At 27.4% G+C, this 15,263-nt stretch overlaps 1 protein-coding gene across 1 annotated transcript; it reads left to right on the top strand.

Annotated features, from left to right (window-relative positions):
* The first annotated feature begins 2,998 nt into the window (after positions 1–2,998).
* On the top strand, positions 2,999–10,397 carry LOC114192583 (glycinol 4-dimethylallyltransferase-like). Its single transcript, XM_028082345.1, has 13 exons — positions 2,999–3,084; positions 3,216–3,266; positions 5,748–6,025; positions 6,169–6,252; positions 6,348–6,422; positions 6,827–6,910; positions 7,006–7,095; positions 7,736–7,837; positions 8,313–8,408; positions 8,499–8,570; positions 8,647–8,742; positions 9,798–9,902; positions 10,048–10,397. The coding sequence occupies exons 1-13, from the start codon at positions 3,033–3,035 to the stop codon at positions 10,087–10,089; spliced, it is 1,227 nt and encodes a 408-aa protein (XP_027938146.1). The 5' UTR covers positions 2,999–3,032; the 3' UTR covers positions 10,090–10,397.
* The last annotated feature ends 4,866 nt before the right edge of the window (positions 10,398–15,263 follow it).

The raw sequence follows: 15,263 nt of genomic DNA, 5'->3' as shown, positions 1-15,263 counted from the left end.
GAGTTGTGGGTGTGTATTGTAATTGGTAAGTCGTTGACACACACTAAGTGTTTTTTGGTTTATATAGCTTGTTATACCAACTAAATTGTGTTAAGTTTCTTATATAATTTGTTGTACAAGCTTTGATGCATTACATCTTATAAGAGACCCATGATTTTCTTCTTTCATTTTTCTATCTCTTTTGCAACATGTGGAGGGTTGTTATAAAAACAAATTTGTACATTGCAATAGAGAAAAATAGTACCTCACTTGCAAAACTCTCTTCCTTGCATATGTGGTATGTTCCTCCATTATCGGTGAAGATATTTGCATCTCGCTATTGATCTCCAAGTAATGCTTTGCAGTTGAGTAGTTGCCACTAGTCACAAGTATATTCTCCAAATTGTGCAGATTTATTGTGCACACCTCAAAAGCTTTAGTGACAAGTTCTAGTTTTGATTTCATAACACATTTGTTGTTTCAGATCTTTCTTTGTGGATTGATATGGACGTTGTAACCCTCTAGCTTGTGACCATGCGAGACAAGCTTTCCCTTCACTATAAATAGATCCTTTTTTGCTCTTTCGAAAAACTATACTCATTCATCTTCTCTGCATTTCTATTATCACCTTTTCTTATTTTATTATCCTAGTATTTATTACTTATAAAGGTTCATCTTGCTAATTTCTAAGATCCCAAGAAAATATGAGAAATTCTTACTGTATCTTGAGGGATTTGCATAACAAGTTGCGAATAAGTCCTTAAGGACAATGAATATGCACGACTCAAGAACTCCATTTAGTTCATGTTTATGTTAGCATTTACAACAATATATGCCTTTGATAAGCTTATGCTTGAGATGCATAATAAGATACATCTTGAAGCTCTTAGGCCCATGAGAAAAACATAGTGATTAGCCTTTGTTGGGGCCAATGACTAGACCTAAGTCATCAAGGTGTCTTTCTTAAGAGATGTGCTTTCTTTCCTAAATTATTTTTATTCTTTTCTATGATCAGTTTACTTTTATTTTTAGTGTTTAAGTTAATCCATTTTTAGAGAGATTAACAATTGGACATAAGATCTTTTTGATAATCTGTTTTTTTCCTACTCTTTAATTATTTGTTATTATATTAAAAGAAAAGATTTTAATTGAACTTTAATATTAAAAAGGAAAAAATATTTTAGAAGAACGGTTTTTATTAACAAACCAATTTACTCTCTCAGGGCTCGTCACGTTTTTCATTATAATGAACCTTATTTAACAATAACTTATATGCAATGAACATAATAGAAATAAGATAAATGACTGCAAAATTCTCCATGCACCTTTATATTTTGTACCTCCCCTCCATAAGGGTAGTAAAATGCAAATTTTCCCTTGATAAAAAAGTAAATAAATGTATTTTGGAATGTAGAATTCGAATATAAATTTGTATTTTATAGATTGTTTATTTCAAAATACATTTTTTTATATTCTAAAATATAAATTTTGCATTCCAAAAATATACATTTTAGAATGTAAAATTTTGTATATATTTTGAAATATGAAAAAGAATTTAAAATTCTCAATTATATAATTCGAAAACCAAGTAGATTGTACAACTTAACACTAAAACACAAATGAGAAGTCAACAAAAATACATTACCATTTAGGAACCACCACCACAAACTTCAAAACTAGAGCTGTCAAAATGGGTTGGAATCAACGAATCAATCCGGCTCACCACGGGTTCGGACCGAGTTGGGTTGAAATTTTTTTACAAATATCAATATTGGTTAATTTTTTACCTGGCTCACCTGGGTTGAACCTGTGGTGAGCCAACGGCTCACCAACAGTCAAATACATGGTCACACATTGTTTTTTATTAAGTTGGGTTTTGCATTTGAGTCATGTTAAGTTATTTTTTTTAGCCAACACATAAATAATTTGTATTTTTTTTTATTTTTATTTGAATTTGGATTGTATTAAAATTTATTTAGATTTTAATTATAATTATAATTTAATTTTGACTGAAAAAAAAGTAGTACTTTTTTAATTAAGAGAACCCGTGAACCCACCTGTTTAACCCACCAACCCGTGGTGATCCGGACCAGATTCGAATTTTTTTGACTCACTAATAAATAAGCCGGGTTAGATTGGCTCACGAAGTTATCAACTCGTGGTGAGTCGGACCGGGTTATCCATTTTATCGGCTCTATTTAAAACACTCATTGTCTAAATTTATTTCAAAATGGTAGTATTGGTATTTTGAAAAGTAAGCGGAGTGCACGTGGAAAACATGGGAGTGCAGGATGAATTTGTCTAAATAAGTCCTCAAATCTTGTTAAGACCGAGTAGGATCGACTCTGATCTCAAGCACTACTGCATCTAATAAATAAATGGCAATAAGATGGGAATCAAAATTAGGAAAAAATACAATACTTCAATTACCATCAGATATACGCAATTGAATTTAATTAGTTTGACTATTAAATAATTTAATAAAATTAGAAATCCAATTTTAATTGAAAAACATTACTAACAATAGCAGTGAAACTGTATCTAAATTTTATATTAAATGAAAACAATGAGAGCGATTGATATAAGTTTCTTTTTAACAAGTGTAGACAAAATCTTGATTCTAAATGGCAACAACTGAAATATATTAATCTCTAAAAACTATGACAGCAGACACATAGTTTCCTCATAGCCTCCTTCTGGAAGGTGAAATGCAATGCAATTTGCAAAACATATTTCTAAACTCACTATAGTTTTTTTTTTTTTATATATATAAAATAATTTAAGGATACTAATTAAAAATTTAATTTTCTTATTAAAATAGATGATATTTGTCATTCTTTTATCATAAATGAGTAAAAGTTGTATGACATGGGTCAATTTTGACGACCTTCAATTACAATGAAATGGCAACTTTAACGAAGTTATGAGTGCAATCCCAGGCTGCTGCTTTTTGTATTACTATAAATTAATTCAAATTGATAAATAGTATATAAATGTGTGTTCTTCACTTCCATATGGTGTGTTTAGTTGTGGAGTGATAGGGTTCAATTTCCATGGATTCAATGTCTCTCATGTCCTCTCCTAATGTCTCTTCATTCAGAACTGGTACTTATATCTCTGCTTTTCTGTCAACAATTTCTTTCTCATTATATTTCAACCATTTTTGGTTAAAGCTTTGGGTATTTCTTTTATCATTTTTCAATAAACATTTTTGCTTACTAATTTGGTAACTGTAGGTGGAAATCTCTGGCAGAGTAAACATTCCACTAAGAATTCTTCCTATGCAAGTATGTCTCACATATCCCCTTTCTCTCTTTAATCAACTTTACTTAGTTATATCAGAAAATCAATTTTATTTTGTTATACTTAAAAAAATTAATTAATCGGATGGTACCCACTTTGTTTGGATGTGTCACTTTGGTCTCTGTTTTTAAAAATGTGTCAATTACTTTCTAACTTTTGAAAAAGTGTTTCAATTAACTCCTTTCAGTAAAAAATTTATGTAATGTGTGTGCCACATGTCAATATCTGTTTTTTATTTTGAATTTTTTGAATTTATTTTAATTTGTTTTTAATTTTAATTTTTTTTTGAATTTTTTTTCCATGTCTTAGGTCCTTGGTGTGACACCTGACACTGTTAGTGTCATGTGGTAAGATACTGTCACGTGCCAGTGTCACTACCAAATATCATTGTTTTGATTTTAATTTAGTCATCACAAATGTCTATTTATTTCAATTTAGTCCCATTTTTTTAAAATAAAAATATTATTTTGACCAAATTTATTATTTATATAAATATTATAATGATATTTGTTATTAAAAATGACTTACAAAATTAATTACTGATATTTATATTAAAATTTAGTGGTAAAAATCATGAATAACAAAACATGGGCTAATAATTAAAAAAATGTAATATGTTATAACATAGTACAAAATATTTTTTTATTAAAAATGACATTAAAAAACACGAGGGACTTGAAACGTGACAAAAAAATAATTTTTTTTTAGAAAGGGATTTAATTGAGACATTTTTTCAAAAATTTGCAATTGACATTTTTTTTTTAAAAGTAAGAACCAAACTGACACATCCAAACAAAATTGAGATTATCCCACTAATTAAATTTAAAAAAATTTTAGACAAATTGAAACTTTCACATTAAATGACAATGCGAAAAAGTTAGACTATGGTCCTCTTTGTTTTTAAAATTATGTTATTTGATTTTTATTTTAAAATATTTAATATAATCTTATAATGATATATATTTTGTGTTGAAACACTTTCAAATACACCGAATAATGCTTAGAACTATTAGTTTTTTTATTTTATTTTTTATATGGGTCCGAACAATTTTGTTGTTCTTATTACTACTAGCGAGTGAAAACACATTAGCATACGTGTGTTCACTCTTTTTAATTTTAAAAATGAATATAAATAATTTTTTAAATTTTATTATAAATTTTATTATTTATTTATTAAAGATTTTTTTTTGGTTTATAAATGAATAATTAAAAAAAATGAATGAAACAATTAAATTTAACATAGCAACGGTTATTTAAAAGATAACAATGATAAAATAATTGTTTAAAGTTAAAATAACAATTACTTTTTAAAGGATTAAATTGGAAATAGATTATAATATGATGTTTTAATTTGTATTATGTATTCGTATTCGACACATATCGTATTCGATACTCTAATAAAATATGTAATTTATAAAATAATAATGTTTTTATGATGACAATAATTTATATTTTTTTATTTTAATAACTTTTAATACATATGATTTTAATTTAAATTTACATACGAAAAATAATATATTTATTATATTTTAAAAAACTCTTAATATATATATATATATTATATTATATAATATATTTTATTATTTTTAAAATAGACGTATTATATGTCGTATTATTATATATTATATTATATATATATATATATATATATATATATATATTATATTATATGTGGTATATAGATATTTGTTCTTGCCGATAAAACAATATATATTTCTTAAATACTGTTATCACTGTAAAATATAGTTTGGACACTGAATATTGAGGACCTACTGAAATGAGCATAAGAGCTTTGTTTTATTTTTATTATTTAACAGAATAATAAAGAAGCTAAAGAGTAAATAAAAATTTTTTAAATAGAAAAATGAGAATCATAATATATATATATATATATATATATATATATATATATAAATTTGTATGAAAATACAAAATATATATAGAAATTTGTATGAAAAATAAGTATTGAAAAGCTAATCAATGCTATACGTATGAAAATAAAAAATATATTGAAATTTGTATGCTTCATTTTTATTTTCTTTATGTAATATGAATATTTTGATCAATGAATTATTTTTACTATTATTTAGATTTTAAAGAGAATCTTAAATACTGATTTGTCGAAATGAACGTTATGAAAATCAATAAAAAATAATTTTGAACGGTCATGACCAATCTTCATTCAATTTCAAGTCTTTCAAATTCAAAAGAAAATTCCTTTCAAAATTGAAGTCAACCATCCAAAGTTACCTTTTAAAAATATAATTTTTCAAAACTTCATGACGTTGATTTCAATAAAGTCACTTAGGGATACATGTAAGCCATAATTGAGCCACCATGCTAAAAATAAATTGTTCAAACACAATTCCATTTATTTCTAAAATAATTTCTGCATAATATATTTTGATTTTTTTTTTATGAATGAGGTGATAACTGATACTTGATCAAACATTTTTGTGTTGTAGGTTTTGTTGCACCAAAAGCTTCAATGCAGCAAAGGAAAATTCAAATAGAATATAACCTTTCAAGGCTCAAACAACCAAGTATCAACAATGAGTTAAAAAGTGGTGAAGGAGGGTTTATATATAAAGAAAACGATAAGAAATATATTCCTAAAGCAATCCCTAAAGAGTCTTTTGCCTCAGAACCTCGTCCTTATCAACCAAAACATGTTGTTGCCTCTGTTAAACATTTCTTTGTTACATTATTTTGGTTTTGCTATCCCTACACAATGTTTGGTCGAGTAAGTTCAATTTTTTCTACAATATTACTCTAACAAATAATCCTTAAATATGCTAATAAATTCAATTTATATTTTTGAGAAACATTATTTTGGATAATCCTTAATGTTTTTAAGTGTTTCAATTTTGTTTTTTCTTTTATCAGATATTATGCACGATTTCTGCATCTCTCCTAGCAGTGGAGAGACTATCAGATATATCTCCCTTATTTTTCATTGGTATATTACAGGTGAGACTCCAAATATATATTTAACTTTTTATTAAATACTATCATAAACAATCTTTTAACTCTGTTAATACTTTCTGACTTTTGAAATGTTTCAGATTCTCCTACCTTTCACGCTTATCGATCTGTATGTTAATGGCGTGAATCAATTGTATGACCTTGAAATTGACAAGGTATGAAACTAAAGTATTCTATTGGAATTAAATAATTTGAATCCATAGTAAATTATTCTTTTATGTCTTTTAGGCTTTTCTATGATTCCATTAAACAAAAGAAGAGTATGTTATCCACAAAATTGTTGTGTAGTTTATCTAAAGTTATTTATTTAAAAACATGTAAATGTTATTTTTTATTATCGACAAATTTTACTTGTTAATATTATTTTAGTGGAAGAGTTAGAATCCAAAATCTCTCTCACTTTTTTCCAAACTAATTTTATATCTCTTCAATATTAATATAACGAGTTGAACTCATAACTTATCTTGTCTTTTTTCTATTTTTTTTTTTGTTCTTGGCTTTCAAAATGTGTTGGTAGGGTTATTATTTATCTATTTATACTTTTCTTTTCTTTTTTCAGATAAACAAACCATTTCTTCCATTGCCATCTGGGGCATTTTCCTTTAAAACAGGGGTCATTGTTACGGCATCATCTGCAATCCTGGTTCCACATATATCCATCCCTTTCTGCAATAATATTTTTGAAGATGATCATAATTGATAGTAGAATGAGGATTATTGTTTTGTGTTTTTTTACAGGGTTTCTTTACCAGTTATATGATAGGTTCATGGCCATTATTTTGGGGTCTTCTGTTTTTCTTTTTGATATGGAGTGGTTATTCAATCAAGGTGAGTTATTAATCCTTGTGATTTCTCTTCTTAATGCTAATTTTGAACTATTTCCACTTCATTGTTAACATTGTATTCGTATAAGACACATGTTAGGTCCTGAAATTTTAATTTTTTTTTTTAATTTAAAAAAAAATAATTGTTGTTATCTCGTTTTGGTATTTTTCTATTGGGGATTTAACCTACTTCTCCGATCTTTCCTCCATTTTGTTGTTAACCATGAATCTCTTTGCTTAAGGAAATACAAATTGATAAAGACTAGATAAAAAAAATTAAACAAAAATAATTTTTTTGAATGAAAAAAAAATAATTGTGGGATGCTATATATTTAAGAACTTTTTCATTTATAGCACTGATGATAACCTAAATTTTTTATTCGAATATGCGTGACCTTTACTTGGACCCACTATAGTGATAGTTTTATAGCACTAGGTTTCATTTACAAAATTTGTATAAAAAATTATCATTATTTTTGAGGATCATTTCTGGTATTGTCTAATTCATCGCAAAATGTTTTAACTAATATCGATTAAATTCATTATTCAAATTTGTTAGACGAAGATAAATGAATATTTTTTTAATAAATCCACAACATTTTCTTTTTGTTTTATCTTGATAACACCATTTTGTACATTTTCAGGGTCCCCTGTTGAGATGGAAGAAAAATCCATTGCTTGCGGCAATTTGCATCTTTTCTACAATGACTTTTATATTTCCCCTTTCATTTTTCTATCACATGAAGGTTAGTCTTATAATTAATTATGCTTTTCATAGACCCTCAGTTTAGACTAAGTGCATTGGATTCATGATTAATTTGTTAGAAATCTCACATTCACAATAGACAAAAAAAAAATGTAATATATAAGTGAGTGCTAACATTATTTTACAAGCTTATGAGATTGAATTAATTAGACTTTAAATTCATCTCTTAAGATGATACAAAAACTATTTAAAGTCTATCTTAGTAAAATTTATTGTTTGTTGAGTTTATCATAATACTTGTCATTAAGATACTATCTATTAATATTTAGTCTCAATCTTATCTAACACTCTGTATAAACTTAAAAGGTATGTTTAAATTTTACGTCAATTAAAAATAAAACAATAAATGAATATAAATTTTACCTTAAGAATTAATTTTGTAAAATTTAGACTTAAAAAGTTGACATGTTAAGATAACTATTTGAGTTATGGAAAAATATGGTTTTGTTGTCCAGACTTTTGTGTTGAAGAAAGCCGGTGTATTTCCGAAGCCATTGATGTTTTCTGTTGTATTCATGAGCTTATACTCATTAGGTATATCACTGTTCAAGGTAAAGGTTTATTCATTCTCAAATCATACATTTTTATTACCACACTAAAAAGTTTTGGTTCAATAATCTTTTATGGGTATATATCTACAGGATATACCCGATATCGAAGGAGATAAAGCATTTGGCATTGAATCTTTTTCAACACGTTTAGGTCAAAAACGGGTATGTTGAATAAAACATGTAAGATAAGTTGGTTGTGTTGTGTCCTCTTATGATGTTTCTAACAAATGTTCCTCAGGTATTCTGGATATGTGTTTCCATTTTTGAATCGGCTTTTGGAGTTGCCTTTCTCGCAGGATTATCATCTCCTTTCCTTTGGGTTAAAATTCTCACGGTAATATACTTATTAATTGTATACTTTGCAATTATACCAAGTGTAGTATCTTTCTTAAATTTAGATTCTCTTTTACTAATATACTGATTACCATTAATTTTAACATTTTAAAATATATCAAAAAAATATTTAAAATATCAACATAATATATTTTTAATGTTCAATAAAAAATAACATAAAAAAATCAGTAAAAAATCATATTTTAACACTAATTTATACTATATAATATATAAATAAATTAGGATTGTTGCTTCTTGAACCCCTACAATTACTAACTACACCACTATAATACTGGAAAAAAGATTCATTCATCACTACACCACACCACTACTATCAGTGTATCACTGCTTCCACAACTGTCACCCCCATCGCTGCTATAACAGAAGAAGAATAGAGAACACTGACACATTTAGTATACTAATATTCCGAAAAACTCATTTTGGAAGATATTTTATGAGTTTCGGAATGATTTTTTCAAAAATCCCATTCTGAAAAATTTATTCGTAAACAAATTTCATATATATTCTGAAAATCATATTCTGAAAATTTTGTTCTGGAAATTCTATTCTGAAAATATTGTTCTACAAATCTCAAAAAGTTTATTTCGAAAAGCTTTCAAAATATGTAATCCGAAAGTAACTTTTCTAAGAAATAAAATATCATTTCAGAAGTTTGAGTGGTGCACGAAGAAATTAAATTTAAGTAATATCATAGTCATTTAGAACTTATTTTAATTAGATTTTGTTATTGGGCCTATAATGTATTATTGGAATCACCGTCAAAACTAGTAACAAATTTATAATTTCATGTTAGAGATGCAATCTTTATATATATATATATATATATATATATATATATATATATATATATATATATATATATATATATATATATATATATATATATATATATATATATATATATATATATATATATAAAGTAGTGTCAAGGGTAAAAACAGAACTTCAAATGACCCAATCTTTTTGCGAAAGGGATAAATTTATTATTTTTATATTTTCCAATAATGTTTAAAATTTGTTGGTGCCAATTTTTAGGGTCTTGGAAATGCAATTCTTGGTTCAATTCTCTGGTACCGGGCCAAATTTGTAAATCTGAATGATAGAGCTTCAATTAGATCCTACTATATGCTGATTTGGAAGGTAATATTCTTAAACAACGTTTACGTGAATTACTTGTAGCTAGGACATTTTATATTTATGTTCTTATTGTTTGTTCTATATTCCTTGTTTTTCTTTTATACGTGGAATATATATTAATACTATGATGTTTGGTTTCTATCTGCAGCTATTGTACGTATCATACATCCTCCTTCCATTAATTAGATAAAGAAGTCGTTGAAGGATAAAGCAAAGTTCATAGCACATTGAACCAAATAAACCACATTTGTTTTGCTTCTAAAGTTTATCAAAAATTAAAATAGTTAGATGTGTCTTTTTTATATTCGTTCCGGTTGAGTTTACCGTTGTTAATTTTTTTTGTTGAGTGTGCACCTTTATATTTTTTCTGTCTGTTGCTGCTGTATTTATTAGTATCTTTTTTCTTTTTCCTTTTTTTTTAATAAGGGTTGGACAACCCTATCACCTGTTTTGAATTCATATTTTTTATTGTTGATAAAAAAAATCATTAAATTATTATTTTTTTGGTTATTATTATCTTTTAGTTATGTGATGTTAAAAACTAATCTGCATTATCAAATATTTTATCAATAAATAAAAGTTAATTGTTATACTTTGTAAGAATAAGATGAGTGTTTTCTTTTATTTCGTCACGGTTATTTTAGTATTCCGACTCTAATTTTATTTGTCATACCGTAATTGTTATTGAATTAATAAGGTTTTACACTGAATAAAAATCAAACATGAGAGTTTAAGTAATTTAAGAAAGAGATCATTGAAAGAATGTTTCTTTTTTTCTTTTGGAAAGTACTCTTTTATATAAGAAAATCAGGATAAAATTATGAATTTGAATTTCTTTTATTGAATATTTTATGTTGTTTCTTTACTATCTTTTCAAAACAAACTTATTTTGATATTTTAAAATATATTAAAAAAAAAATTAAAAGATGAAAATCAATATATTATGAAGCATAGGGAGAACACAAAAACCCTACAGTTAAAATTATTCCCACCAAATGAAAATAACAAAGCAATATGAACACTTAATCTTGTCTACTTATTTTTATATTGTTAAAGGATTTAAATGCTTATAAATATCCAAAAAAGGTGAAGTTTTAAAAAAAATGTATCAATGAAGCCAAAATTTAAAAATTTAAAATGATATATATATCTCAAGTTTAAATAAGTTATAGAAAACCAAGTCATCAAAAAAAGTAAAAATGGAAAAGAAATTACGGGACTTCTTCAACCCATTTTAAATACTATCCCATCCACCAATAATATAACTAAAAAAGAAATGCTTAAATGTGCAACAAGCTATAATTATTACAGCACAAATTATCATGCGTAATAAAAAAAATTAAAAGCAGAAGGAAAGATCATTACCAAATTCAAAAACAATGTGTGACTTGTTAATTTAAATTCCAATTTATAGAGATGATATTTGATTACAAAATTAGTTAGAAATTAAAAATTTTGAAACAATGTCGCACGATGTTTTTAGGAGATTTGTTGGTTGTTTTAGTAGTGTAGTCAGTTCTTCGATGTTCTAATTAGCTACCTGTGTGGGTGGTTCAATATCTTTGTACTAGTTATAAGACCTAAAGATTTCAATAGGTAATGGAGTAGACACAGGGGGATAATGGCAACTTGTATAGTGTAAGAACATTAAGATCTTTAAGAATTAGGATTCTCACAAGATAAAATATAATAGAGTACTAACTTTGATTTATAAGAGACATATGAATATGCATTTTTCAATTTGTATTCTTTCGTGTGTTCTTCAACTACCGTTTTCCAATCTATCTTTTTGCCTCTCTTTTCTCTTCTCACACATTCTTGATGGATTAATGTGAAAATAACCTTATGGCCAGAGACAGAACTTCAATTCCTTCTATAAACCACCGTCCATCAAGTTAATTTTTATTTTATTTTATTATCACCTCCCATAATAATAACCAATAAACTTTTAAATTTTATTGAATCCATCATAATATTTCGAATGAGTCACTATTAGAATTAATTCTTACATATATTTGATATCAAAAGTAATTAAAACGCACTAAACTTCAGAAAAGGTGGAGTAGAAGTAATTGGAAAGTGGAAAACAGTGTCCACGAGCATTGCATGCACCCATGCTGTAAAAGTGGGGTTCGGCTAGATTAAGGTTTTTGGGGAAAGTATTTATCCAGATGTGTCTAAGAACTCTCAATTCCTCAATAATCATACCTAGTCCTTTTGGTATTTGAAGAACAAGCTTAACGGAGATTTTGGAAGGAAGGGTTGGTTGTGATCCACGCTTAGAATTGAAAGGTGTTTTGGTTAAAGATAGACTCATAAAATCTATCGAGATTTCAAAGCTAACTTTAAGGCAAGGGAAGTTAACTTTTGTATGTGTATTTTTTGCTGCATTGTGTGATAATTTGGTATGACTGTTTTGGTTGTTGAGTGGGAATTGCAACCAAAATCAAGGAAGACACTTTGAGCTAAGGTATTTTAAATTATTTAAGTTTGAAAACTAATGAAATATTGATTTGTTTGAAGAAAAATTATGGTTGTTGTGGTGTTAGGTTAATGTCAATTGGGTCAATAAACTTAAAATCAATTCGATCAAGATTGATATATCTTGATAGTCTCAAGTTTTGAAAAGCTAAGACTAGAAGAATTGTGTGATGATAGATCCAATGTTGATTGAGTCGGTAGATAGGTTCAAGGTTGACCTCCTTGATCATATTTAATATTAATACTTAGGAAACTTTGGTGATAGGCTGAATATCAGTGGGGCCTCGATCAATAAATGATCAACTTGATGAGCATTGAAGGAAGTTTCACAAAATATGTGAAAGGTCGAACAATAACTGCACAGGGCATAATTAAAGAAGACATTGAGTAGGAATAAAGGAGGGGGAAGATAAGAGGTTAAGGAAAATAAGGATAAAGAGACAATTGATGAAGGGAGTTGACTCGTTGTATGTTATAATTGATCGGATTTTGCTCTTTTCACTAGAACATTAGCACCCACCTTGGGACAAGTAAAAGTTAGCCAGCGCCGCAAAACATTAGACAAAAAACAAATTTGATGGAGCCCAGTGAAACACCACATGCATCAATAAAGGCACCAAAATTTTTATCATGGAAACCCCTCAAATCAAAGGTAAAAACCACGAGTCGTCCAGACCAAAGAAATAGCTTCACTATGATCAACAAGAGTACAAAAGAGTCTCAATCAATAACACAGATTAGTGCCAACACCCAACCAAATAACAAAGCAACAAAGCTTTCAAATAGAGAAGAACAAGAGAGGAAAACCTCTAAAAATCACTACTGCAGTGTGAAATTAATATCTCCCAACTCAGACCTCGTATCAATGATCCAACTGGTCAGAATGAAGAGCAATGAGTCCCGAACCTGCTATAAAAATTTCAGCGCGATCCAATAGTGAACGAACCCGCAGTGCCAAATTTACGGCGACAGCTCTATGAAAAAACATGAACAAAATTTTCCCTCTACCCTTTCCCTCTATGTGTTAGGGCTTTCAGTGTGTTCTGACTCTATTGTTTTGTCTCTATTTATTTTATAGCCCCCTCTCCACTAGGTTAAATGAGACATGGGCTTCTAAAATTTTTTGCCTTTTCTCCATATAGGAAGGGAGCCCAATACCCAACACTAAATAATTAGTTTGTTTAAATAATGACCCAATTTTTTATAAAATTGGCTGGCCAAATTATGTTTTGGATTAATCAATTAATGGCCTTAATTTGGTTTTATTTTCAAGTTGTAATAAGGGTTCATTTGACATTTGGAAGACCAAGAGGACGATGCATTATTGAATGCTTTGGGTGACTTTTGGTTGCCATAATTTTAGTTACAATTAGTCATTAAGTAATGAGATTATTAAAAACTTAAGTGAATCATTATTAGATAGGTTTAGGATTGACCTCTTTGATCAAATTTAATATTAGCCTTAACTATGATGATAGGCCTAATATGATTGGGGTCTCGATGAGTAAATGACCAACTTGACGAGTTTAGTGAATGATTGATTTGATGAACATTAATGGACAATTTCATAGAGAAAGTGAAGGGTTGGATAATTAAGAGCGATAGGGCATAATTAAAGAAGATGTTGGACATGAATAAAGGAGAGAGAAGCTAAAAGTTCAAGAAAAAATAGAGATAAAAAGACTATTATTGATGCTAGGAAAAAAAGATGATGACTCATTATATGTTCTAGGTGATAGGATTTTACCATTTTGACCGAAAAATATCAAATTAAAAGAAGGTCAAGGTTAAGGAATAATGTAGTTAGCACGGGATAGGTAGAACTTTGTGCTCAATAGGATCACGAAGAATCGAAGGAGATATTGTTTAAAAGAAAGGGACGGGGACTTATATTTAACAAAATGCAAGTTAGAAAAAACGAGGAGATACAAAAGAAGAACAAATTGCTTTGTGAACCATTGTTTCTGCATAAGGATTGAATTGTCAATAATAATCTCTAGATAAGGATTGAATTGTATCAAATGTTGAATTGTTATTTTTTTTTTTATTTCTCTACTGTTACTTTCTATTTATGTTCCTTTAAAGTTCAAAACTAAATATATAAATGTTTTATCTTTAACTTTAACTTTTCATTTCAAATCTGGAACTTTTCATTTTCAACTAAGTAAAATATTTATTAATTTGAAAGGTTCGTGTATATAATAATTGCGTTATAACTTAACTTATATCCTCATATGTTTAATTAAAATTTTAAACTCAATAAACTGTTACTAAAATATGTACGCTTTCTTTATCAGCATTTACTCACGGGAATCAAAGAACTCTCGCTAAAATAAACATAAAGATGTTTTCTTTCTGGAATTCAATATGACATTAATTTATTATGTTACAAAAGATTATTTTATTATTACTCGTTACATTTTATTTTATTCAAGTTGAATATTTAGAAAGGACTGGTTAAAATATTTGAATCAATTTAAATATTGCTGCTGGTTTGGATGGTTATCTGATGGGTTATGTTTTTTCATATATGATTATATATGAGTTATGGTTATAGTCATGGTTATGGCATGGTTACTGAAAGATTGTGGTTTCATATGGTTATAAGATATTAATCTTATATATATAAGACCTTAGACACCACTTTTACACCAAAACCTTAAGGCAATGGTGCTATGAGTCTTTATTCTTATATAGTGTTTAACTTTATCTTTTTTATCCAATGTTAAACTTTTTGACTTACACTTAAACTATTTCCAAAAGTATCATATGTTTGTCTGTGATTACTTGTCTTCACTAACATTAAAGAAAGTCAGATCAATTATTTTTTTAATCAAATATTTGGAATTGTAATCACTTTGAATTTGAATTTAATTAAATAAT

This window comes from Vigna unguiculata, chromosome 7 (genome assembly GCF_004118075.2).
Source record: "Vigna unguiculata cultivar IT97K-499-35 chromosome 7, ASM411807v1, whole genome shotgun sequence".
In the NCBI taxonomy this organism is placed as follows: Eukaryota; Viridiplantae; Streptophyta; class Magnoliopsida; order Fabales; family Fabaceae; genus Vigna; species Vigna unguiculata.
The sequence above is the reverse complement of the archived record's forward strand: the minus strand, read 5'-3'. Positions and strand labels throughout refer to the sequence as shown.